The 28,000-nt window shown below is 37.1% G+C and overlaps 1 protein-coding gene across 1 annotated transcript in view; it reads left to right on the forward strand.

Moving 5' to 3' along the window:
• SLC6A2 (solute carrier family 6 member 2) overlaps positions 1 to 17,988 on the forward strand; it is a 60,049-nt gene extending 42,061 nt beyond the window's left edge. Inside the window, exons 10-14 of the mRNA XM_036390530.2 lie at positions 2,483 to 2,582; positions 5,944 to 6,044; positions 8,048 to 8,215; positions 9,973 to 10,044; positions 11,606 to 17,988. Of these exons, the coding sequence (XP_036246423.1) occupies positions 2,483 to 2,582; positions 5,944 to 6,044; positions 8,048 to 8,215; positions 9,973 to 10,044; positions 11,606 to 11,629 (465 nt within the window). The 3' untranslated portion in view covers positions 11,630 to 17,988. The remainder of the gene's footprint in view (positions 1 to 2,482; positions 2,583 to 5,943; positions 6,045 to 8,047; positions 8,216 to 9,972; positions 10,045 to 11,605) is intronic.
• The last annotated feature ends 10,012 nt before the right edge of the window (positions 17,989 to 28,000 follow it).

Consider the following 28,000-nt stretch of genomic DNA (forward strand, 5'->3'; position numbering starts at 1 on the left):
GTTTTGTGGGTTTTTTGGTTGTTTTTTTTTTGTTTGGTTGGTTGGTTTTGGATTTTTTAATCACATTACATGGAATTGTGTAGAGTGCTTATTTCTCTGTGAGGAACTAAGAATTTCAAGTGACCAGACCTGGCTGTTCTCTCCTTAAAGAAAGCAAAAGACACTCACTTCTTATGGAAAGAGTGTAGAGTAATGACCTCCTCTCCCCACCTTGTTTCTTCATGTTCCTTCATGAACCTTGATCTTGACATCTTTTACTGTTAACACCACATAAAGCACAAAGAAAGCTTATCCTGAACATTTAGTAACCTGCATTTATCACTACCATCAGACTGAATGTTTTGCCTCATCTGGCTTTTTATAACTAATTAAGGAATGAAATTAATGTGTTCTAGGCAGGAGAGAATTTTCTCTTTTTTTTTTTTTTGACCATAAAAAAGACAGAGAGAGGCCTGTTAACAAAGATGCCAAAATTCTCAGAAAACAACTGAAACTTTAAGAAAGCACCATGAAAGCAGATGTGCTGAACCTCTCTCTATCCCTAGAGATGGTTTCTACATCTATTATTAAGATCACTGAAATGGGATAAGTTTATAAATAACAAAGTTCTTTTTACATTAAAATACCCCAATATTTTTTGATCCAGTTTCCTCAAACTGAGAAATATTTGAGACTCTAAAAATATTTAAAATACCTATCCTTTTAATACCATACTATTTCTATTGATACCTAAACACTGAGCATACTCCTGCTTATTCAAAGTTGCAGCTGCAATAAAATTTCCTGAAGTACAATATCGGAAAAAATTCAGTGTTAAGAACCAGGACAAGTACTAGTGGGTGCAATTCCACTGCCTCCAAGTGTGCTAAAGTTATTCAGAATAATGACCTAACTTGAGCTTTTAAATAATGGCACCTGTTTAGGCTGAAGTTCACCCCCCCTAGCTGGACTTTACAAACTGTCCAGAATAGCCCAAATGTATTGGTTCATGTAACTAAGGAACAACATTTCTGATGTGCAAAAAATAAAAGGGAAAACCCTTGTGGGAACGTCACATGAAATTGTTTGATTGTTGCCCCCTGAATTTTTAAGGTTTTATTTTCAAAAGTACCTGTTTCTGGAACAAGCATGTTTCTTACAAAATCTTATTAGTAATTCACTTTGCTAAGGTTGATGGCAAATGCATTCATTTGGAGCAGATGTAGAGCAAAAACAAGAGGTCAAACTCAAATGTCATTTAAGAAGCAACATTTTCTAACACAACAACCAAACTTCATTCCATTTCCGGACAAGTCCCCACAGAATTAAAAACCTACATGAGGCCTGAGTACTGTTCTCCCTATTTTTGTAAATATGCACAGCTGTTTCAGAAAAAAAACATATTTTAAAAAAATAAAAGGCAGCTGATTACAGAGACTAAAATCACCTACAGATTTAAATAATACAAGTGCTATTTATACCATTGGTGGTAAAAACACAGAAAATAATTCCTTTTTTCCTCCCTTTCTGAACAGGCATAATCAGATTAAGTTTGGTTGTAAAAAGATATTTTAACAAAAATCTACTACAATTGCAAACATTTCAGCTGTTTATGTGTGACAGAGTTCCCTGACACTCTTTATCCGGGTTCATTTTGAAACGAATCTGCATCTCATGGTTTTCCATTCTGCTGTAGCTAAAACTCAGTAAAATGAGTAGTAATTTACACAAATACACACAACACTGCAAAACACAGCAAAAAGTAGAGAAATTGCAGCTAAAAAAAAAAAGAAAAATTGAACAAGATTTCAGTAAATGCATTTCCAGCTCTCAGTCATGAACCACTGAAGCACAAAATGTGCTGTTGTGAAGGAAGACAAGGTTTGCTGTCCCACTGAGCAAAGGTTTGCAAATACCAGAGCCCAGAGACTGGACAGGGCACAGCAGCTTCTGGCTGTGCTGGTGACAGAATTAACATCCCCCCTGCCTTAGGAGGAGCAGTGGGTGAGAGATGCAGGCAGTCAGGGAAAAAGGAAATCAGACCAACACTGCAGACTCACTGGCCTGCAGAGCAAGTGGCCTCAGGAACAAAGTGACTGATAAGGGCCTATGGAAACTCTTGGAGTGCTCCATTCCTGCCATTAATTTGGGAAGTTCTTCATTAACTGCTACAAACAGGCCCTGCCCTACAAGCTGCTGATCATTTCCCCAAACCTCCACTGAACAGGAGTGCCGCGAGAACTCATTCATCTAAGCTGGGATTTCTGTTTCACAGTGAAGTGAGGACACAGGTGGAAAAAAGCCTCTTTAGAAGAGTTGCAAACCTGATTCCACTATTTTGTATGCAAATATGAGCCTGTGTCTGATGCATCAGATCCATACTAAAATACTTGGATTATGATCAGTGCTTCAAGTAAAGCAGATTTCTGTTAAGTGGATACTAAACTTTGAGATTATTCTATTTGTAACTTCATGTCCTTGCATCTTTTAACTCCCCATTCAGGGTGGAATTTATGTGCTCACACTTCTGGACACATTTGCAGCTGGGACTTCAATATTGTTTGCTGTTCTAATGGAGGCAATTGGAGTTTCCTGGTTTTATGGTAAGCTCTTCCTTTTGCATGTGCAAAAGCTTTTCTAAAATTCCAAGTGCTCATGATGGGCTTACACATCATTTTAAGGGAAAATAGCCTTTAATACGCAAAACCATGACAAGTCAGGTTTCATAGAGTGATTTCACCTGATTTACGAGCAGTGACAGGAATGCAGACATTCAGTGGGCCAAACTTTGAGACCCTGCACAAAGCCAAAGCAAACAGCCTTGTGAAAGGGACTGTGATGGGATGGAAAAGTTACTCCTTTTGCCAGTATTTTATGACTCTTAGTATTGCTGATGACTTGCAGTAGCAGATTTAGACTTGGTATTTCAAAAAGAAATAGATTAGCCTAAATACAGACTCACCTGTTTTCACTTTTCATTAGTCCCCCAGGGCCAATCTCAAGGACGCTCCACACAACACAAATAAAGGTGGTGTTTAGAGAGTTATAATAATTCCTACATCCATCCCTTTTGTTGGTGACAATATTCTATTTCATTGTAAAACACTAGCAGTTTATTTATTTCATAGAATGGTATAAAATACCCAACACACTAGATACCAGAAAATATATTTCTAGTATTTGATAATAACTTAGACTACAAAAAGGGAGTAGTGATTTACTTCATCCCAAATGTGTCAAGCTTTAGGAGTATTTAGTTGACCTCTGGCACCAGACTGGAATCACTCTATGCCAATCAGAGTAGAGTGATGTGCTATAGCCACCTAAAAAAATGACCTCTTCTTTTCCTTCCTAATCTCCTCTTTATCTCAGGCTTTAGTTCCTGGCTGATCTCAACTCTTTTCACTATTACCAGGTTTCAATGCCATAGCAGCCTGCAAATCTTCTTCCCTTTAAGCCAGTATTGAATGAGTTGCCCTGATTCCCAATAAGATTGTTCTTCCTCTGAAAGCCCTTTTCATTTTTATTCAGACATGGTGCTTATAGCTAATATATGATTCAGAGGGTTCTTAGACATTTTGATTCTTATTGCTATTTGCCTCTCTCAGTCACTTATTTATCCATCCATTCTGCCTTACCATGTTCTTCTAACCAAACAAACTTTATCGTGCAGTTAAAGAACTGTTGGAGAGTGAGTGAAGTGAAAGAATGGCATCCATGCATAAAGCTGTTCAATCTATTAAAGGAATACTTTCTAGTTTTAATGCACCAATTTTGTCACCCAACATCAGCATGGAGCAAGCAGCGCATGGGCTGTTGTCTCTCAAAATAACGGAGGCACTTTATTTCACAGACAGCTGTCTTTAATCCCTGAAAAAGAGCTGAATGTGGATGAGTGGTCCCAGCTTAGCTTGGAAGTAGAGGCTTCTTCAGTTTTTAGGGGAAAGTTACTTTCTGCTACTACTAAAACAGGATTTACTGCACTTTACAGTAGCTAAGCTTTGTAGGTGATTCACAAACCAGGCCAAAGTTAGTCAAATTTTGTTTTACACCCTCTGTCTTTATCATTTTTTCCTTTCTTCCTGCAGCATCCCCATAACTGGGAAAATATCTATTCATTTTTCTTGAGCAGCTGACAGATGTTTCTACTGACACAGCATGACCTGTTGCTTTATAAAGAACTTATTACAGCCCCAGGTGCTATTTAAACTTATTAAATCTGGCATGATCTTGTCTGCCTCTTTTTCTGATAGACCCCTCTTGCCTTAATGACCCAGCTGAATATTAAGCCAGCCTAAAGGCAAGCGTTGACATTTTGGCACAGACTAAAAACACGGAAATTTAGTTCAAATTATATCTATGACCATTTACTGTGAAGTTTCTTCTCGCAAAGGCCAACTGTGTATGTAAGAGAAGGGAGAGCTAGTTTTCTTTACTGTGCAGATGTTCCTTAGTTATGACTGCTAAGTTGTTACAATTTTCCTCATGTGCAACCCTGATATCATCTTCCTGGTGAATATTCTATTTCTGGTATTTAACCAGCTCCTGATAATAAATTTTAAGTATCTCTGAAACCAAGCCCTACAGGTACCATTATCTGTAGCTATGGCTGTGTTCTGCTTAAAGGTTGATTCTTAGAACAATTATTTGAAGACATGCAGTACTGAAAAAGCAAATTGTGGAAAAGTGCAGTCTGACAGCATGGCCCAGTCATCCCCCATTTTCAGCAGAAATTGAGCACCAAGCACTGTCTGAGCTCCAAGTGCATCTGTCTGGAAACATTTGAATAAAATTCTGATATACCTTTGTCTTTGACCTTCTCCACAATGATAAATTTCAGTCAGTGTTCATAGCAGTTAAAATTCAGTCACTTTAAAGTTCACAGAAAGCACTGCAAATAGAATCAGATTAAGTTTAAAGAGCATTTGCAGATCCTTCCTGGCTATTTCTCTTCACCTGGACATATTATTGGGGGCTGGAAATTGTTTCAAGACATTTACACTCAAGTGTCCACACCCTGAAAACATTTTGCATCCTATTATGTACAATGGACTAATTCAAGCTGTCCCAATAATTTACATTAAATAAATTAAACAAATTGTGCTGAACTGATCCACATAAAGAGAAATCTTTATAAAAAACTATACATGTCCTCTTATAAACAAATAGTCATAGAAAAAAGCTGCATTTCTGCTGTTTACCTTATGGGTTCATGATTATAAGTAAACTTTCTGAACACACTGAGCAAAATAAGTGATAAACAAATAGTCTGACATGACAGAATGCACAGAGCCACTGTCTCTAAAGTGTAAAGTCAGATATTGTTTTCTTTTTACAGAAGACAGAGAAGGACACTTTTTTCCCCATTTTATATTAGTGTTAATCATCCCATTCTAATGTGGTGCAGTTTTGTAGATATTTACAATAAACAGAAGAAGAATTGCCTGAGTTTTCTGGAAAAGTCATAAATATGAAATTATATTTGTAATAAAGAACATTCGGTGATGTTCAATGAAAAACTGAAAAGTAAGTATGTCTTAAGTGGAACAAAGAAATCCCCTTTGATAAATTAAGAATCTTATGAATCTACCTCATTATCAGCAAGCAGTTTATGTAAGGGTTTACATTTTCCTGCAGTGTACTCATAATACCAGAGGAATTAGGTTACAATAATCCGTAACTATTTAAAAAAAACTGTGTACTATTTACAACCTAAATTCTAGATATTTTGGAAATGCCTCTTTTCAGTGATAATGCCGCTGTCTGCAACAGGTATTTAAGTCAGATATAGTGTCAAAGAGACACCTAGACAAGGAAAGGAGATTAATGTTGTTATTTCTTATGCCTTCTGATTTGGAAGTCATTCACGTCTGGTTTCTGAAAAAGATACTTTGGGTATGCCAGCATCTCATCAGTTTAGACTAAAGTCAGTCTCATGCTTGCATCTGCTCACATCCCCTCTAGGTGTGGACAGATTCAGTGAAGACATCCAACAAATGATGGGCTTCAAACCAGGCCTCTACTGGAGACTCTGCTGGAAGTTTGTTAGTCCTGCTTTTTTATTGGTAAGTGCTGATAATTATTCCATCATGAAATGAATACCAGTGCATTGCTACCCAGAATACACAATAGATACCAAGAGCAAGATACCTACTGGTGTGCCAGATACTGTTGGGAAGAATAGAAGACAGTCCAATTTAATTCTTTTTTTGTCCTTGAAATTATATGCTGGGTATATTTTGTATACTACATTTCAGTTGTGGAAGAGAAGCTAATGGTGGTTGTGGTCTTCTTCTGTTCTTTTATTCTAGCATGATTTTAAGAGGGCAGCTTTTCTTAGGGAACACTTAGGCAGTGTCCTCCCTGTCCCTGCAGCACCTCTGCATATTAAACACAAACCATTCCCTCGGTAAAATAAGTTAGCCAGGGGTAAGAGATTGTGTTAGCAAAAATGTATTTTTGATTGGAGGACACCAGGATCCCCAATTTGGGAAATCACACCATAAAAAAATTATACAACTACAACCACCTATAATTAGCTGTGTGAAACACTGAAGAATTGTATGAAATACACCTTGTAAGCTGCCTGTTGGAAAAAAAACAAGTGTTCCATTGCATTAGAGAAAAAAATCCCAAAGTGTGAATTTGGTTGCTTTGTGTAAAGGTTAGATTCAGTACTAAGTTCGAGTTTTATATTGGAATCTCTTCCTGTGCATATTTGTAAATCAAAAGGTCAGGATAATAACACAGAAATTTGAACTTATTATGACTTTAGGAGACAATTACTTGCATTAAAGCTGTGCAACCTTAAAGCATTACTGGTATTGCAAATATACACTGGTAGCCTTTCAGAACAGGTCCATGGTTTTTTAAATATATAAGCTATGACCCCAATTCATCCATAAACACCTACCAAGCCTGTATTAATTATCCTTTTAAACACAGTTCTATAAAGGAACTTTTATGGAACTATATCCTGCAGCACATCAAGCAGGCTGACTCAAGCAGAATGGGAAAAGGCTGGAGCAAGCATCCTTTGATTTTGCACACAAGGAGACAGTTGAAAATTAATATTTTATCATGAGTGTTGTAACAACCTAGCTAAAGGTGGAGAGCCCACCAGTTTAACCTTCAGGTAGTTTAAGCTGTCTTGGTGAAAGAGCCTCAATGCCTTCCTAGAAAAGCCTGAAAGCATAAGTCAGAATAAATCTGTAAATAACACATCTCTCAGCCATCACAATGCACACTTCTTTTTTTCCATCTGAAAGTTCTTGAAGCTCTTTCTCCATATTATCTGCAGCTATAAGCATAATCCCAAGAAAACTCACAAAATAGAATTAGTATTTTTCTAACCAGATTCTACACTATGATCTTCTTTAACCCACATTATCCTGGTGTAGTCTTTAAAACCCTAGGCTCAAAATATTTTTCAATTGGAAATTGAAATATAGAGCAGAACATACAGCCCCAAAGAACCAAATCAAGGATACCTGCATGTTATACAACCCACATGGATTCTGGATTTAACAGGACAGAAGTAGGGTGGTACACCACTCTTTCCTTCTTGCATCTAGCACTGGACAGGGAAGCACAGGAAGAAAAAAGCAACTTTGTTTTCCAGGCCATAAGGCTGCTCTAGCTTTCCTCAGTACACGTATCATGCTGAAAAATGGGTACAAAGCTCTTAAAGGAAGTCTAATAATTCTGGAAAACAAAGAAAGTAAAAACAATAGATCCTGCAGTTTTTTCTTGACTACAGAATCACTTTTCTACATCTGAAACACTAGTTTAAATGAGGCAGTAGTGGACAGTCTGAGTGACTGGATCTTCTCACCAAAATTTCAAATAATCTGCATCCACAGTAGCTAAAGTAATCTGTTCATACTAGCAAACACATGAAGAACTTCAACAGCTTAAGCAATAAGAGGCACAAAGTAAACAGGCTGAAGGTAAATCAAAGCTGGTTTATTTTAAACTTTAGGGTGGCTGCCTAATAGAACACCTGGAATCACTTCCAGTAAGGCTCTTCATCTTAAAACTGTGGTTCATTTTATACTTTCTTCCCCAGTTTGTGGTGATAGTCAGCATAATAAATTTCAAGCCTCTGACCTATGATGACTACACCTTCCCTCTGTGGGCAAACCGCATTGGCTGGGGCATAGCATTGTCCTCCATGATCCTCGTGCCTGCCTACATCATCTATAAATTCATGAATGTGCGTGGGACCTTTAAAGAAGTAAGTGCAACACCTTTAAAGAAGTAAGTGCAACACTAATCAAATGTCATGAAATGCTGCTGTGAAATGAAATGGCTGGCTCTAAGTTGGCAGTTTATTTCTCTCCCAAAACTTATTACTTATGAGTGACCTTTTGAATCCATCTGTCAGGTGGATCAGTGGTTTGAGGTAGGATTACTGCATCCTGTTTGAGTCTCTAGACAGAAATTAGCTTTCCAGACAGCACCATAATAATTGTGAAAAATTATTTTTTATGCATGTAATTGATCCAGTTAATGAGATTAGATTTTTGTTTATTAACAAAGAATGTACAAATTATGCTATCTTCAAATTCAGCTATGAGGTATGGTCTTCAAGCTGTTCTGTACTTTTCTTTATTTATCAGTTCAAAAAGGCACATGATTAGGGCTCACTAGCCATATCATTTTTACCATCATATTAACTTTACCTTCACTGTCTATATACCCTCACTATTATCTGTAGTCTTAAAACCTCTAACAGTGCTCAGAAGGCTCCTCACCATTATACAGCACCAGGTTTTTTCCCCATCACATCATGATTTTATAACCCTGTATAGACCCCCTGACTTACACTTAAGCTCTACTGCTCTCCTTTCCTATAGCTACACTTACACAGTGGTGTAGCAAGATTTTGATGCTCTTCGGCAAATCACTGAACCAACACCACACACAGAATTAAGCAGAAAGTAGGATCTCAACCTTTACATGCAAAATAGATGGGTCACATCCCCCTCACACTGACCCAGCCAACCCAAAAGAACAAAGGTCTTGTCTCTGAAACATTACAGTCACCTCATGTAGTGCTCACCTCAGAAAGGTGCCCCAAAGCTGGAATTCCTCAGCTGCCCTGTTTTCATCAGCTCTAACACCTCAATGTTGCACACAATTTCTAGATCTCATTTCCAGCAATTCCATAAGCCCTTTGTTTTGTTCCATCCTGGGAAGGGCTACAAACACATTTTTCCAGGAGGATTCAAGTCTCAAAGAATACTTTATACTGGCTCATCAGGCTTTTGTCCTCTTGCTCAAGTTTTGACAGGGGGATGTAGAAGCCTGTGGCCAAAATCACATTCTCTCATTCATGGGTACTGTTAGCAAGTTCTGGTTTGTCTGTTAGTGCTCCTGCAAAGAGCAGCTCCCCACTTTCCCCACAAGCATTATGGCAAAAGGACAATACATGGCATCCAAGTCACTAGCTCCAAGATGATGCCCCAAATCGAGGCTCTTGAAGGGATGGGGAGAGGTATGAACCTAATTTAATGGGAACTCCTTAAGTTAGTTGAAAGTTCCTGATAACCCAAAATCTGTGTATCTCAAAGGGCACAGCACAGGGTAGACAGGGGGGATGAGCTGGGAAATCCCAGTCCCTCCTTCCTCCCCCAGTCTGAGACTGGCCAACCCTCAGCGCTCACAGAAAAGCATGAATTTAGACAATCTAAGGCCTGTGATACCAACTTGTTCCTGATATTCTTTTCTATATGCACTTACTAAATATTTGGACTTAGTATTTGCATAAACTTTCTACTGTTGCTTCTTATATTAAAGGCTAACACTCAAGGGCTTATAATAGGCTTATTCTCTCAGTGACTGAGCAAAGGCACATGATGCAGTGATATTAAAGATTTAAGTTACCATTTTAAATAAAGTTCATGCTACTTCCCCACTATAGATTGAGGATTACATACATAATCCCACTTCATATGGCTGACTTTTTCCTCTTCTTCCTCTCTGGTTTAGAGACTAGCTTACTGCATCACACCTGAAAATGAGCACCAACTCGTGGCCCAAGGAAATGTCAGGCAGTTTAAGGTTAGTACACCTTTCACATGCTTCTTTCTTCTGATACCAACCCTTTCCTGCCTTTAGCAGCAACTACAGCTCTGCAGCAATCTCCCCATGCTGGATACCTTAGCAGGCCTGTAGCTCTTTATTTCTGCCAGCACAACAAGACACAGGAGGCTCAGTACCACATGCAACAACCCTTTTGGAAAGCTTTTGGGACCTTCCTTCTTTGCCTAAGGAGAGCCCTGAATCTGGTATTTTACATTGTGTTTGAATACAGTAAGATTTCAGCAATAAACAAAGGTATTTCCAAACTGTCATGTGCATTTGAAGAGGTCATGGCCTGTCACTCAGTTACTGCACAGCAAGCTGAAATCATGTTTCTGAAACTGCAATTATGTCCCACAAAACATAGTAAACAGCAAAAAATATCCAGTGTCAGAGCTTACCTATAATAAATCATAAAATGATGTACCAGGTTACATGGAATGACTTTCCCCACAGGACTAGAGTTGATTGAAAACACTGCTGGAGACTTCAGAAGCCATGAAAAATATGCTATAGGTTTCCAAATACTGCTTTCCTTTTAGCAAATAAAATGAGCTTATTGAAATAAACTCCTTTATGTAGAAGATTAAAAGGATGCAAATGTGAAGCCTGTTACACTCATCAGCATTCATGCTGGACCACTTTCTGTCTTCAAAGTTGAAAGCAACTAGAAATATGCACACCTCTACAAAATGTGACCCAGATTTTATAGTGGTGGTTTGTATGTTTATACTGAAAAACTAAAACTGACTTTTGCTTATTTTGAAAGATATTGTTTGAAGTAAATTTTGGCTTTTAAAGGAAATAATCTGTGTAGATTTATGGGATGCAGAATGAAAGCACAAATAGGCTTCCTGTTTCATGACCACAATTTATTTGATGTGGCCAAGAATATAAAATAGCACAACACCTCTTCCTGCCTTCTCTTTCTTCTGTTTCTGCCCTCAGTTGTCAGATGATTTACTGTTCCTGCTCTTACTCAATGTTTCCAGGGACAGATGTTCCTGAGTGAAAGGGCTATAAACAGCCACACCACAGTGCTGGTCTTCTGAACACAAATCTATGACCAAAAGGTGGCAAATTAATTTCACATAAATTAGTAAAGGCTGCCCTCAGAAGTAAACCACCAAAGTTACCTCAAACCCTGCTAAATATGAGAACATTTTAATTGGCTGCCATCTTCAATGAACAGGCAGGAATGGCTTTGTTAGTGCTAAAGCAGATTTAGTGATTTACTCACAATGTTTAGGGCTTTAAATAAAACACTGCTTACTGTAACCAAACAAATACAAATATTTTATTCTCATATGTGTCTGGCAGTTCTGAACTTTAAGACTTAATTGAGATCTGACTAAGTAGCCTTTACATTCAGCACATTTCTCACTGCAAACTGGACTGCACAGAAACTTAGTTACAGGATGCAAATTTATCCATTATTTTGAAACTTCTTTGTAATTCTAGATTTGTCAAAAAATGTATCTGTCAGCATCATCATTTGAATCAATGATGTAACTTAACAACCTCTTCTGTTTCCTTACAGCTCCAACACTGGCTAACTATATGACAACCAACAGACCAAGAAAAAAGACCATGTTCAGCTAAACTGAGAATACAGAAAAGTCAAGTTCAAAGCTCCCTCACTCATGCTTGGACCAGGCTGGCCCAGAGCTTATCTACTGACTCTGTGAGGGAAGACATCTGCTCTCTGTTGTCAATGCCTCCCTTCTATTACTTGGCTTCAAATGATCTTTAAAGACTCCATTTAAGTTTTCTTGCATCCTTTGGTGCCATGAGATCCCTACATGACCAAAACTTGTGAGTTTTGCTATAGGCAGAAGTGGAGGAGGGGGGAGCAGAGGAAAAGAACAATCAGCATAAGTTAAGTGCTTTTTTATTGTGAAGAAGTGAATTAAACTTTTCTGACAGTAATAACTTCTTCAGATATTCATGCCACAACCTATTTTAAACCAACAACACCTGAGCACTCTTAGATCTAAGGAAAGATTACATCTCAGTTATGACAAAAAGAGCAATTTTAACAATGTCCTCATGTCATTAGCTTTCTTGCCATACTGTCCTTTGGGATGTGAGTTTGCATTCTTCTGAAAGTGCTTGATTTTCAGTGGTTTGTTATTAGTTCCTTCTTTGGTGAAGAGCATTGTCTTTGCTGTACATGTCCATGCCATTTTCTGACCAGTTTAATTGCACTGAAGCTGCAGAGCAGCAGGAAGAGAGTTCCTGTTACAGTTGCTAGTGCAGAACACAGCTTAATATCACAGTGTACTTCATGAAAGAGATATTCCCTTATATCCACAATTGGAATGGCTTTATCATGATCCACACTCTGCAGACTTTTCCAGCTAAGCATGAAAGTTACATCCAAATAGACAGATTTCACCTTTTTGTTGTATTTTGTTCCAAATAAAGAACGTAAAATACAATGCAGAAGAAGGGTTAATTTTAAAATTATATAATTACCAAGTGGCGCAAAAAACCAATCTGGCTTTATTCCCCTGCTGTGAACATATAATAATTTAATCAGGATTCACCTACCAAAACATAGTAAGATTTTTGTTAACTAATTTAAAAGTATGTTTAGCTCTCTAAACCTATTCCAGCTCTGTTCTCAAGTAGTATTATGCAAAGTAGAAGATACAGAACAAACTCTGCATTTGGGTGCTGTTCTTATTCTGTGGTCACTTGTCACTGTAGTACCTTTCAAGTGATCACTACATTGAGTAGCTTTGAGTTAGTTCTTGTGATTATTTGTCACTAGGTCTAAAGTAATTTGCAGAGGCAGTAGCTTCTCTGCTGGATCCAACCCAGAGTTACCTCTGGACATTACCTCTGTTTTTTTTTTTTTTGTCTGTACACATTCAGTTGAGCTTGTCTTTTAAATGTATGCAGTGCTTCCTCTTTTTTAAAAAACCTTAGACGGGCCTTTTTTATTTATAAAACAATTTTTGTTGTTTTCTTTTTTTAAATAGCCAAGTTCTAAAGTGCCAAGTGCTTTTAGGCCTTTTCCATTTAACATTGATTTCTGTTCAAAATAATGAAAGGGAAATTTCTCTCCTTATTCATTCTCTTCCTCCAACATATTCAATACTCCAGAATGAATCAAGTGTTGTCCTCCTCTTGAAGAGTCTCTGTGACAAACAGTTTTATTTAAATAGGGATTTAAACCCAAAGAATACTTTTTTCTAATTATAAAGGAAGTCTTATTTTCTGGCCCAGCTGATGGCCAATAGCTGCTTAAACCCTGTTATTAAATGTATTTCAATAATAAAGGAATTCCAAATGTTGCAGTTCTAATGCTGTAATTACACAAGAGGCTAAATAGTGAAAATATGTTGAAGGCTTCAAAAAAGTAATCCCACCAACTTCTCAGTTAATCTCATTTTTATTGTTTGCCAAACTTCATGAGAATCCATTGTTTTAAAGCCTATTTTTCAACAATACAGCTGCTTCAGTCACTGTCTTGGCATGGCTCAAAATCTTCTCAGCATAGATGTAATTATCAGGTTTAGAAACTTCTAGGGGCTGTTTAACATGGAGCTTTAATAGGTTGTCACTTTACACACTGTTGGGTTGGTTCATGATTGGAAATGCTAAAAACCTCCACCAATGTTCAGTTGTGACACAGTCCATCAGCACCACCCCATGCAGGAAAAGTTACATTTCCTCACCACTCTGCTCTGACATAGGAGCAAAGCTACCAAACAAGGGAATAAATCAGCTTTAGCCAGTGTGTTTGGGTTTGATTGTGTTTTTAGTACTGACTCCCAAGGCAACTACCTACTGCATTATTTTTATTTCTGTTACTGTATGACTTTGGTTTAATGTAGTATTTATAGCTCAGGACTACACTGCACTATTGCCACCTTTTTCTGAGGTTTTCTAGGTAAAGAACTTGCAATCTATACAGAAGTCAAAAGACTTACCAAAGGAAGTAGGGATCTTACTACCAGAAATAACCTGAATAAGACAATACACAGTGCATGACTGCATAGGTAGACTTTAAATTCAAGATGTTGCCCAAAGAAAGTCTCCCCCCAAGTAATGACTTCTGTTCTAGAGACAAATGTCTTCAATTCTCCACAGAATAAGATGATGAACTACCTCACACCTCTTGGATGATGAAAGATGCCATTAGACACAAACAAGCATCTACACAAATGACAAATACTTCTGCAAAGACCAGGTTCTGTTCATTTCCTCCACTCAGTGATATGGTACAGACAGTCCAATAAGAAGCCATAGCATGGGCACCCACCTCCTCTTACCCACCTGCTCTGGGTCCCCAGGTACATTTTCAATATGGAAAATATCAAATGCCACAAAGATACTCATCTCCCTTCAGTTAAAACATTTGTAGTTAGAAAGCAAGACCAAAGCCTCCAGTCATATCTTTATCATCCATGTCACTTAACTGCAAGTTTTGCCCTAACTCTGATGACTTTTCAGCCCACAGCTCACCCTTTCCCTCAGCTGCACCTGTTTCAAGAGCAGACCCTCTCTGGGGAATGCCACTGTCCCAGATGCCCCCATGGAATTTTGTGCATATTCTGTCTGAGTAGGCAGCCCACTTCCTAAAGAAGAAAATTTTTGGTACAAGTTGCAGAATCATCTGCTGGCTAATTATGTTGACTGTTTGGGTAACAAGCCCATGGAAAGAATTCAGTAAAGCAGTTAAAGAGCTCATTTGACAGTTCTAGAAAATATTTCCTCAAAAGCCTTTTCTTAATCTGATAAAGGAAGCAGCTACCATTTATCAGTATCTCTCTTCTGACCTTATTTTGACCAGTGAAAAAGACCTGCCTGTGATCCATAATGTTTCATCAATCCACAGAAAGTTAGTTAGCACCAAGGAAAGAGACCCTCCATTCTCTCTTTGTACCCTTCCTTGCCATCATTCAGCCAGAGATTCTTCACATCCTTGGAACTACTTTAAAGCTACATTACTAAAACTCCACAGATTTAAATTTCTGTAAGAAACAGTGAGCCTTTCAAGGCAATAATCCAAAGAGCACTAGTACCATTTATTACTGGACCCTGTTTGACCAATATCTTTTTTATCAGTCCTTCTTGTGTTCAGTCATGACCTGAGACATACACCCTGGCAACACTTGAAAGACATCTCGCCATACCGAGGGATTCTGCAGGATATCCAGGATCAAACACAGTATTTTAAATTTAGAATGCAGGAGAATGACTTGGCTGTTACTACTGTGCATGTTCCCTGACTGCACGTGCAATGTGTGGTGTGTGTACTTTTCCCAGAGGAAATTTCCTGTACTTGGTCATTTCTTCTCAGCAAAATACCATTTCAGTGTTGTTATTTAAAAGGGGCAAGCCCAAACACCTTGTATATGCATTTACTTCTCATGCTATTGTTTTGATATGAATTAAGGTTTTTTTTTTTTGTACTGTTAGGCTGTAGGAGGCCACATCAAAGTTATTTTGCTGTTAATGTCTCTTTTGCAGTTCTTTCAATTCATACAGCATTAATTAGCAGATACTTGCTTTTATGGGAGTAGATAGCTTTCACTCATATCCTGGACTGCTTCACTAAATTTCATGAGGAATAGGAAAGGAGTTCATAAACATTTGCCAAAGGACAAAATTAAAACTGTAGTTCAGCAATTTCAAAAGAGGTGAGACTTAATATTTTATTTGTAGTGCCATGTTAAAACATGTTAAAGTGAGCCTGAAGGACCCAGATATTAGAAAGCTATTACAGTTGAACAAATGACAATATATAGCCCTACCTGAAATTGTGTGAACTCTGAGCCTCTCAGAGCAGTAAACTAGGATCTTTTTGTTCTAACACACTTTATTTTCTCAATAATAGGAATATTTGTGGCCCAGAGATCACCTCATGTATGAACTCAATTTTCTTAGTATGAAGGTTAATGTGATGTTTCAGATTAGATCCCTGAACAACTTAGGAGACTTTCTCAGCTACCTTCCTCTGATTCAGATCCACGTCCCTGTTGGTGATTGTAAGCTTATGTAGCTAATTAATGGAAAGTGAATAATTTGTACAGTGGTACTGGTCAAATTTAGACCAAATTTATGTGCATCTAAATTCATCAGAGACTACTACAGAGAGCTACATGGGCAATAAAAGCATTCAATCAGTAAAAACATAACATAATACAGTCACTTTTAAGTAGAGCATTTGATTGGTTTGCACCACCATTAAAAAGCAGACAGTGCTTAGACAGGCTGCAGTCACTGTGTGGCTGAGGAGCAGAAGCAGCCAAGAACAGAAGGCACCAGAAGAATATAAATGACACAGATACGATTGGGTTCAGTGAAATTGAGCTCTTAGAAGGACATGGAGGTCTCTAGATCTGAGTGGCTGGGAAGAGCAGGGGATAAATGGAGTGGTTTAAGCCTTGTATACATTAACCATGACTGCATTAATTCCCATAAGAACAGGGGGCCTTTCCTGCCCAAGCACTCACAGCAAGACTGAGTCACCTGTGTGCTTTGCTTTCCTCCTTTAAGGTGTTTCTTTAGCTGCTGTACTAAACATGAGTTGCCTAATTTCATTATAAGGAAACAGAATAAATTCCGTGAATTAAGAGAATTACTAAGCCTTAAGCTGGTGTTCTTTTGAAGGTGTCATGTTGTTTCTTGGTCACTGCCAAGAGGCATTAAGCTTGAAGGTGACCTGCATTTGTAATTTACCTTGCACTCTCTGTGAACCTTTCTGCAAGACTTAGCTCTCCTTTGCTATGGGCAATATCAGTTACAAAGAGAGAACCTCCAAACAATACATTTTGAAAATAAATCCTAATAGGTCTAATGAAGATTTGCCTTACAAATAAAAGCTTTACAGTGAGCATTTACTTGGTTTACACCAGTGTTTTACTTAATTTTTAATGCCTTTTTATAGCAGTGACTAGAATTTAACTTAGATAAGGGTACCTCTGTATAGGAAATATTTTAATATTTTTACCAGTTTTTTTAATTTTCATAGAATATATGTATATTGTAAGGCGAGAAATTCAACTTTGATGTAACAAGGTTATCACACAAGACCTATCTCTTCATTATAAGATTTTGTAGTCAGCCAGTCTAGTTCAATAATATGTTGGCCTTTGATTATAAATGTAAAATGTGATACAGGAGAATAGAACATTACCTACAGCTAATGCACATTGTAGCACAATATTCTCCATTGCTGCCTTAATCTCATGGAATGAAGTCATGTGTTTTTAATTTATATTCTAAAATAATACCAAAAAATCCAGAGTATCTTTTGGCTGCAATTTTGTGTTGTTAGATGACTTAGCATTGAACCAAATGTGTTAGTGTCCAGTAGATCTACTTCCAAAGCAAGAGAACACTTTGTAGTTTTCAGGAATAAGTCTTCATAGGAGCTCAAAACTTGCCACTAGTAAAAAATACTCCCCAAAGTGCCCCAGTGACCAAAAGTGTCCAAACACAGCCACCATGTTTCCATGCCTGATTCCATTAATTGTGCAATCTGCAGGTGAATTTTGCCCTTTTTTTTTTTTTTTAAGTCTTTGGTTATCTGGGGGAAATGGCATTTCAAATTTTTTTCATTAATTTTTTGTTTTTTCCAAGGGAGACATCTACATGCCCATGTGTATAATTAGAAACAACTACATTTCTTATAAATATGGATATGGATGTGTGTGATGTGTGCTGGTTAACTATACTTAAAATGCTGATAAAGATGGTGAATGTAAAGTATTTGTCCTCATACCTCTGTCTTTCTGTGATCAGTGTAAATAAGAACTGTTTTAAGCTGTGCATTAATGTAACAGATTATCCCAATATTGTGTATAAAATTATTTAAATAAAATCTGACAAATATGCACATTAGAGTATACAGAAAAGGATTATGTACCAAGAATTTACTTCTGTCAATTAAAAGCTGAAATGAAATTTTTGTTTTTTGTCAATACTATTTGAGTTAAAGCATTGCAAGGGCAGCTGGTCCTTGGCTTGGCAGACAGCTGAAAACAAAATCCCAAAAGCTGGAAACCTACACAGCTCAACCTTCAGGAGATTGTTCACATCCTTCTGGTGGCCAGTGGATGCAGTGGGCAGATTAATTTCTACATTTTCCTTTCAGCAAAATAATCACAGTAATGCAACGAAGATTTCGCAACCACACATTGAATGGAAATAATCAAGACCTTCTAGGAACATGAATCAAGATGCATAGCACAGATAGCTTAGTTCTCCAAAGTTACATTGTTCTCCTTTTTACAAGATATTCCTTCTGCCTTGTTAATTTTGCCATAAGTAGTAATAGCCATAAGCACATTATTCTTAATTTACAGATCAGCCAGGAAAAGGTGACCCTTAACCCAACATAAATGAAGAATAGTTAATTATTTTATTTAACTTTTTTTTACTAGAACTAAAACCACTTTCTTCTATTTCCACATCAATTTCTTACATTTCCACACCAATAATGAAAAGCACTATTTCCAAAGGTACTTGTCTCCATACAAATTTTATACCTGGAACATACAGAACGTAATGACCTTCCATGGTGCTTTTTTCTTTAAGCAGAACTCAATATTATTAAGGTACAGCCTTCAATTGTTAAAATTTCTCTTCTGCCTTCAAGTAAGAAATGCATGCTTTAAACTGTTTTATACATCTGAAAGAATGAATAACAAAATTATCACATGCCAGTTTTTAATAATGTGAAACACTCAAACCCACAGATTAGTATTAAAACAATGAAAAGTTGAATAATTTCAAGATACTTCCAAACAAATTTCTGTGAAACACTGAATCTATCCTACCATTCAACAACAGCCTGTTTACAAAATTTTCATTTTACCACTACTCTTCATTCTCCCATCGACTGCTTTAACCAAGCTTTAGTCAATTGTCAAGTCTTTAAGATTCATTAACTCAGCATTAACTGATTATTATGGAAGTAAAACTAGATAGAAATTACTTAAAATAACAAAATCATTCTGTCCTCCTGGAAGTATTATTGAAACCAAGTTTCCTTTCTATTTTTGGATACTGATGTTACTTCTTCTGATAGCTCCTTAATTTAGTCTAAAAGCAGGAATGTAGGTTGCACCATATTTCAACACCCAAAGCAGAAGAGGCAGATGAGGTACTGGATGCTACCAGTAGATCCAACAACTGTGTCAGCATCCCTGGTTCTTCAGCATCTCAGATTTGCACAAGTAAATATGAAACTTCAATTTCCTTTCTTACCTAAACTGATACGGATAACCAAAGACAATTTAAAATGCAGAAGCACAACAAAAACTATCTTTGAAAAGAAAACTGAAGACTTGGAGAAGTCAGAAAACATCTGATTCTTTTTTCATTATAAGACAAATCAACAGTGCTGCCAAAAACCTGAAATAATACATTCTTGTACAAGCAAAGACAAAGAAGAGAAGAATGATATGATGTGCTACTTTAGTTACTACTTTTAAACAAGAAGCTTTAAGAATTCCACAAGAAACCAGTGTTAAAAACTAGAGTGAACTGCTAGAATTGAAAGAGATCCAGCAATGTCTACTTGCATAATCCACCAGTGTGTAATTCCAGCAATAAATCAAAAGCAATTCCTAGAGAACAGAAAGGCCCTCTCATTCCTCAGTAAAAACAGTGATAACATTAAAAATCATGAAGATTAGCAAAGTATCTGGGACAGGCCAGAGCAATGGCGTTACACAAGCCAGATATTAGAACCCTTCACTCCTACAATTATTAAAACTCTTTAAACGCCTTCTCTCCTTCCTGTGGTTTGCAAAAAGAATTAAAATAAGTCAATTTTCTTCCTAGATGTCTAAAAGTGTATGTGGAAACATTTACACATTTTAATGGAAGCTGTTCCACATTGCATAAATCTACACTGGACCAACTGGAAAGTTCAACATCTACAGGTCTTGATTTCTCCTTAGCACACAAGCAGACTCAAAGCTCGGCCACCCATTATTTTCTGTAGGGTCATGTTACAATCAAATTGTGAAATTTACTGTCATTTCAAGCAAAAAATGTGAGATCAAACCATAGATTTCTCTTCCAGCAAAGATTTAGTTCTCAACTTAGAGAGAAATCGACTTTAACCAAAATATGACACTGCATACATTTTCAGAAGGTACCAGTGTCAGGGGTTTATTACTTTTAGCTACTGAGACTCGGGAAAAAAAATAACTTAAGATACTTACATGCCACTGAGACATTTTAAAGTGAAAATCTATTTTTTAATTTCCTTTCTCTCTGCCAAAGCCAGAAAACAATCAAGCAGGCAATACTGTTGGTCAATACTGTTTTTCTAAACCCCCAATCACAAATTTTCCAAAGACAGCCTTGGGAAACACTTGAAGTTCAAGTTGTCTTAACTAATTGACACACAGTATGATTTCTGATAAATTTATGAGATTAATGTTCAGAACTGTGTGTTCAGTTCTATCAAAAAGAAGCACTTGCTTCCCACAAATATCAACATCAATGTTATTGTGTCTAGATAAATTTCTGCAAGCAGCACTTTGCAAAAATATTGGCCAATGTGAGCATGACAGCTTGCAAACAGAACAAAATTGTCAAGTGGTTTCACTCATTACCTTTTAACAAAACCTTCACAAACCACCACAGAAAAAATAAAGCACAGGTAGGTAGTAAAACAGAAAGTTGTAATTTCTGGCAGAGAAAAAGTTCTACCACCTTTCAAAGAAGAGATGCTTGATGCCTCATTTGGTGGTGCTCATAAAAAGCAAATCTTTAAAGAAATTCAATATTTTTACATCTGCCATGATCAGAAATTATCACAGTTGCAGCTATTCAGTTGCAAAATTGAAAGTACCATAATTGATATTCCATATTTTTACCGATTTCTTTAACTTGTAAAAGTGTAAAAAATTCATAGACAGGAAACATTCTGCTGACTCAGAATGACTCTGGTGGAAAGGGAGTCGTGTTCAGGTGCAATTTCCTGTCCCTCACTTCCTGGCAATTCTTCTTGTCCCCTTTCTTGGCCCCACTGAGCAGAGCCTGCTCCATGCTCTGACACCTCCTGCAGGTGACAGACCTTGAGGAGATCCCCCACAGTCACCTCCTGAGACAGCCAAGGCTAATTCCTCCCTCCCCAAGGGAAGTTTATCCTAAATCACACTTTAAGGTAAATGTGGGTGATTTGCTTGCAACCAAATGCACATTTATCTAAACTATTTCCTGACTGCTTTCCAGATCACACATTAAAGGAACCACAGACCAGAATTTTGAGCCTGAGGTGAAACAGACACTGACTGCCAGATAATAGATCTTGTCCTGGCTTCAGTTCCTAGAACTGATTTATTTTTCTGCCACCTACTCTCTCCATTAGAGCTCTGGTCCTGAGTTGAACAACATTCAGCCTTCCATGTTCTGAGGTCACTGACAGCTTCCCTTAAGCTTCTGCTTTCAAACTTCAAAGTTAATTAGGCCTGATTGTAAACAATATATAGAGTGACCTTTATGGCCAATTTTGAATTCCTCCATCATGTATCTTTCACCATCACTAATGACAAATCTGAAGGGGATAAGGCATTGTAGGGCTGTGTGGTGAACAGCAGAGATCACCAGGAGTTTCACAAAGCAAATGGAGAGCCCTCTAAAGGAGCTCTCAGCATTAAAGGCAGCAATGCCATGGCACACATGGGCTGGCATCAGCTCTGCCAGGTGACTCCAGTGCTGTCCCCAAGCTGCTCTGCTCCACTTGACAGGTTCCTGCCTTGCCTCAGGTTTGCCTCTACACAACCTGTGCATGGGTTTCCTGGTCCTCTTTGCTCAAAACAGCTCAAGTCAGCTAAGGCTTTGAAACCATCTGCTGCTCATTTGGTGGAGGCCAAGCAATAGAAATACAGAAATTGTACAAAAAATAGGAAATCCACAAACCTTTTAAAAGAACAGAATGAAGCATTAAGCTTTCCATAAAACAGTCTATACTCTAAGAATACATAGATAAGTGTCTGTAGCTGAAGACTGAATTTTTAATGTTAGAAAGAGCTGATTTTATATTATTTATTTTGTAAATACTACATTTTACTTCCTGTTTTGCTGGGCTTCAATGGCTCCACTTCTATTGGGATAGTGAATAAGGCTGAGAATTAACTGTGTAAGAACTTTGATTTCCCATTTTTGGAAAAGAACAAATTGGCTTTCAGTTTATGGTTGTCTCATCCAAAACAATGGCAAGAAAAGCTTGGGTGCTGGTTGAGTGCCAGTGCAACCACCTAGAAAGGACAGAGGCCCATATCAGCCTGGCTTCTGATTTGAAATACTTAGGCAGCCTAGGAATTTCAAAATCTATTTTTAAATTACCATTTTGCTCTTTTGCTATTTCTTAAGTATGTTGCATTTACCTACTGAACTGACCCTGAAACCCCTGAACTATTTTGTTAACTTGGTTCTTAAATCTGTTTTATTCAAAAATTAAACCTGAAACATTATTCTCCCTCCAAGGCATATAGAATATTCTTTGTTATTCAAGAACAAAATGACCTGTTTTCTACTCATCTGATTTGATGTTTTTGTCCTGGTAATATGCCAGTTCAGTAGTTCACATTTTCCATTGACTTTTCAATGCTTTCTGAAGTCAAAATGACATTACCCTTTAAGTACATGGGGCTGTTGTCATCAAGAAAGAGGCAGCACAGAAAAGTCACTGTACACAAAGCTAAGATACAATTAAGCAACTAAAAAGAGGAAAAACAAATGATCAACCATTTCTGCTCCCATTCACCCTTTCCATGCCGAGCCCACCTGGAGATACATCAGCTCTGACATTCCTCACAGTACAAATGAAGGTAGCAGACAAGTTCAGGTCAAGAAGAGTTCAGTTCAGGCTTCCTGCTGTGGGTTATTCTTTCATTTGGGGTTTTTAGGGAGGTTGGTTCAGACACAGAGTCCCATGTATGACAAAACTTCAAAGACAAGACATCTCACCACCTCTTGTAGATGTTTTGATGTAAGTAATAGCCCTTGAAAGACTCTTTTAGGCACCACGCAGGACCTGACCTAAAGAATTCTGAGACATTTCAGTTTCCTGTACTCTAAAGACACAGTTCATTTTCCCCTGAATTATGTTCTAGTCCAGAACAACCAAGTGATCAGTGTGACTTTTCCTTTGCCATCATTAGCACCTATCAGCAACACCAGCCCGGCTTCCAGGAACATCTTCAACCCCCCTACATGGACTATGGCTGCACCAGAATAGACTTTTTGGACTATTGTTTTTACAACCTCAGTGCAAATGAGTATCTCAATCTTATAGAAAGCTTATGAGATAAATATTTTGTAAAAAGACAGTATTTTTAGGCAAGAAGTTAGAACTTCTGTCAAAAAACCTAAGCTAATTCTTCCAATATTTTGTCTCAGGAAATTTATTTTTACAAAGCAGGGGAGATATTATTTACTGCTTTGTTCTTCATAGCACTTTGCTACAGTTTCAGAAAAATATTATCCTTTTATGTCTATTGACTAGGTAACTTTTGCTCATCTCTATACTAAGACCAAAACATATTTTACAGAATAAACACAGATGATAGAGAAAGTTAGACAATTTTGACTGGATTCTGAGCTCCTTTAGCTCATGCTATATTCTCCTTTCAGAGCCAAATACAAAATTATGACCCATAAGGATGTTTAGTGGATTGCACATACAAAACACTGTTCCATGCACAACATCAGCTGAAAGTTATTACTATTATCTTCATTGATTTTTCTGCTACTTGTATTGGGCTTGAAACAATTCTGTACTCACAATGTAGGTTTGCAAAATCCTCATTTAAACCTCTACCTGCTCTACTTCCATTTTGAGCTAAAATCCTAGATAAGAACGCCACAGAGATTGCCTGACATGCCCATGGATTTTCTTCCTTTATTTATGATATAGTCTTCCCTTTATTTCTGATATTTAATATGTTCTGTATGCAAGCAGAATAAGTTATTATCACCTGGCTAGAAAAAAATGCATCCGGGTGGCAGCAAATACCACCCAATATTTCTTAATTTCCAAGACTTCATTTCCAACACAGAAATTTAAAAAACCTGATATGAACCAAACACTAAAAATTAGAAAAATATCCCTTAGAATTATTCAAGAGGTTTCAAAGGTCTTCTGGAGTTTTAGTATAATCCATTCTCAAAAATGATCATATACTTGAGCCAATCTGGCTTTTCAACAGTTCTTTAGCCAGCTGATTTCCTTCCAAACACCTGCTGCTATCTGGTGTGATAAAAGCTCAAACTTACAAAATTCCTTAAAATTTATTTCAATAATGAAACTCAGTAAACTTCCCATAAACCACAGCAGAATTGCTGTGACTATGACAGCTTAATCCAATTCAAGAGGAAAAAAAACCCACTTTGGTTAGATGTCTGGTAACAAACTCATTCAGACAATTTGGACTCTAATCTAATTCACAAAACATTAATCTGTCTGGTTCCTGATCTAAAAGCTACCATTCTCAAAAACTCCCATCTGCTCTTGTTTGAATGTTTTCAAGATGTATAAAAACATGTCAAACATCTTCCAGCAGGAAAAATTATAATCAGTCACACTATTTTGATCCTTGTACAAGTCTTTTCTATGATTTAGGAACACCAAACATTAAATACCACACCAAATTTCAGTCAGTTAAATATTCAAGCAAGAAAATTTATTCCTGATGCTAAAGTTCCTCCTTTAGCATCAGGAATAAATTTTTCCTATATATAATTATTTTAAATTTATTTTAAATTTTTCCTATATATAATTATTAATAGAGCTTATATTATATAATAATACATTCTATCCTATATATAATTATTAAAAAGCCTATATATGTTGTTTGGCATACAATACACCAAAAAAACAAGGGTAACCTGATGTCAAGCAATGCAATGCTCTGATCAATAGGAAATTTCTTAATGAGATGACTTCCATAAAAAATAACTTTGTAAATAAATCTCAGCTGCTGCCCCAGCTATCTCCAGCTCTTGGAAGACACTTTATTCCAACTCTATCTCTATTGTGATTCAAGTGTGTAGAGTAACACATGCCCCTCACTTCTTGTTTATTTATTTTCTGTGCCCAAGTAGTGCCAGCTAGATTGATGCATTTTTCTGCCAAGAGAAAACTCTTGTATTAAACCTGGTTATAATAAGCTACAAACTCAAAACCATCAATCATAGTTTGTATAATCCCAAAGAGGGCACTTCCATCATTTCCAGCAGTTTCCACAGCAGCAATAATTTCATTTACCATCAGCCCAGGAAAATGCCCAGATTCAACTGTGTGAGAATACCTGGATTTGCCTGGTGAAGGCATTCAGAGGATCTGCAGAAAATTCTCAGTTTGGCCATTCCCCAAACAGCCAATCTCCCCTGAAGGGGTCGCACAGACAAATAAAAAGAGGGCAGAGGAAATGCAGGAAGACATCTTGCATGAATATCCATTGGAATTCAACATGCAATTTTGGACTTTCAAACCTCTGCACACATGAAAGTTGGGAGTTTCTGGCTCAAAGACTGGAAAAAGGCCCTGAGGGGAGAATTTCCCTTCTACCAGTGGCATATGTTACAGTCCTACAGAATAATTAAGAACCACCAAAGAAAATGCACATATAAACTCCCAGAAAACATCTCCTGGTCTATACAAGCACCAGGTTATTGACATAAAATTGTGGTAACAAGCAGATGAAATATCATTAGTTTTTGATAGAGTAATTTATTTTAGTGGGTTTTTTCCCCTTTTTCATTTAATCTGGAACAGCACTATTAGAATTTTAAAATAAAGCTTTCCTTCCTTTCCCCATCTTAGGAATATTAGACTGCATTCTCTAAGAACGCCTCAACTATCTATAAATAAGGTTTACAATGGACAATGCAATCTATTTTCTAAAAATAGTGCTTTTCTTGTCAAATATGTATCAAAATTTATTACCAAAACATTATTAATTGTTCCCAAGTCAACCAATTAAGATGTTTAAAGTGTTTAGAAGCAGAAAGAAAATGTACTCCTGCTATACGTGGGCAAAGAATTTCAAGCCTCTGACCTGGCAAGAAAATCTGAAGCACAAGAAGAGCTAAAACCTGTAAAAGTGACCAATCTCCTCTGGAAAAACAAAACTTGTATGCAGACATGAAGACAACTGAACCACTAAGGGCTGCCCTGAGCTGCAGAATGGTTGTACTGCCCCAAAAAAGAAGCACTGGCAGTAATCCTGTCCTTGAAATCAGATGCTGTCACAAGTTCTTGTGGGGCACAGCTGGCATGGCAAGAAGGAAGAGAAGCAATAACTTAGGGCTGCTGCTAAACCCAGTCTCACAACACCTCTCTATCCCTGGATGTTGGTGTGCAAGGTACACAGACATTGTGCCACAGCATCACAGCTGTGTAAGAAACATCCACATGGCAAAAATAACACCAGACACAGCTCTCCTTGAGCTCATACATCTTTTTCTCCATCTTTTGCCAGGCCACACGTTATTTCTTGCACAGCAAAATATTCTAAGAAGTTGCAGCTGCACCACAGAGTAGGATTCCCAAAAGAAAAGTCATTGCTGAAAAGTTGGTGTTTATGCTAGGGGTAAGCTGTTAGGCACATGCTTTTGGTGCATAACATGACAATAAATAAAGCCTGCTCTATATATTTTCTGGCTCACAGACAAATACCATGCAATTAAATGTCAAATTAACTTGTGCAGCTGCAAATAGTTTTCACATATTTGGAAAATAGAGCATTGGTTGTCTGCTACAAATTATTTAAGGCTGACTCATTTTCAAGGTTCCTAAGCACCATAGGGTTCCACAGCTTTTTGTGACACTGGCTGGCTCTCATGAAAATAACAACCAAGAAATTTTAGGAGTAATGATAATAAACAAGCCTGACATGACCTACTGGGGCTTTTTATTACAGAAACTATTTAGACAACAATATCTAGAGGCAAAGAGGTTTTGAGTAATAAAAATTAAATACTTTTACCCTTAGTCCTTTCTAATATATCCAAGCCATACCAAAATCAGGTAGTAAATAAAACTCAAACAAAAGATTTTTTGATTTTTTTTTTTTAACATGGTTTAAGTATTATGCAATTTTTAGTCCACATCACCACGGCCCAAAATGTTACTAGAAGGAACATTCAGGCTCATGATACAGCTTTGGGCAACACTGCCATGTCATATTCTTCACCTATAAAGCAAAAGCTGTGATATTGAATTTTCTAACAGAAATCAGCATATTCATAGAAGTTCTATGAAACCCCCAAAGAAGAAAAACAGTGAATTTAATACAACTTCTTAGCCTTTCTGATTAATATGCTGTACACAGCTACTATTCTTGATTCATTTCAGTTGCTACCTTCTACTTGGGTAACACTGCTCTTCTCTCACATACAATTGAAGGTTATGAATTTATATTTGCAAATATATGAAAATATTGTTAACCTATAATAAGTTTTTTAAGCTCATTCAAATTCCAAATATCAAACAGGAAAAGGATGTACACAACTGATGTCTCTGAACTTAGAGGTGTTTAGTAAAGAATCAGTGTGCATCACCCCACCCAGGTCCTCAATCATACTAAGCCTCAATTGCTTAGTATGGTCCCCTGGTGGGTCTGAAACAGGGGAGAGTTTAATTTATTTAAAAGATACCATTCTAAATCATTTTTCCCAGTGATTCAGAGAGCTCATTTAAGATATAAATGATGTACAAAAAGTGTGTGTACAAATAAATAATTCTTTTTCTGAAAGTTGCCATAGAGACACAGCTTAACTGTTGACCAGAATGACAGCTCCTGTGGAAGTAAACAGAGCTGAGAAGACAAGAATATAATAGACCACTGGATTTAAAAACTAAAGTCATGTTAATCTACCTCTTTAATAAAACTCATTAGTTACACAGAAATGAATTTTGTGCTGAATGTTCCTGTGGACTGCTGTAACTCAA

Source organism: Molothrus ater, chromosome 12 (assembly GCF_012460135.2).
Source record: "Molothrus ater isolate BHLD 08-10-18 breed brown headed cowbird chromosome 12, BPBGC_Mater_1.1, whole genome shotgun sequence".
In the NCBI taxonomy this organism is placed as follows: Eukaryota; Metazoa; Chordata; class Aves; order Passeriformes; family Icteridae; genus Molothrus; species Molothrus ater.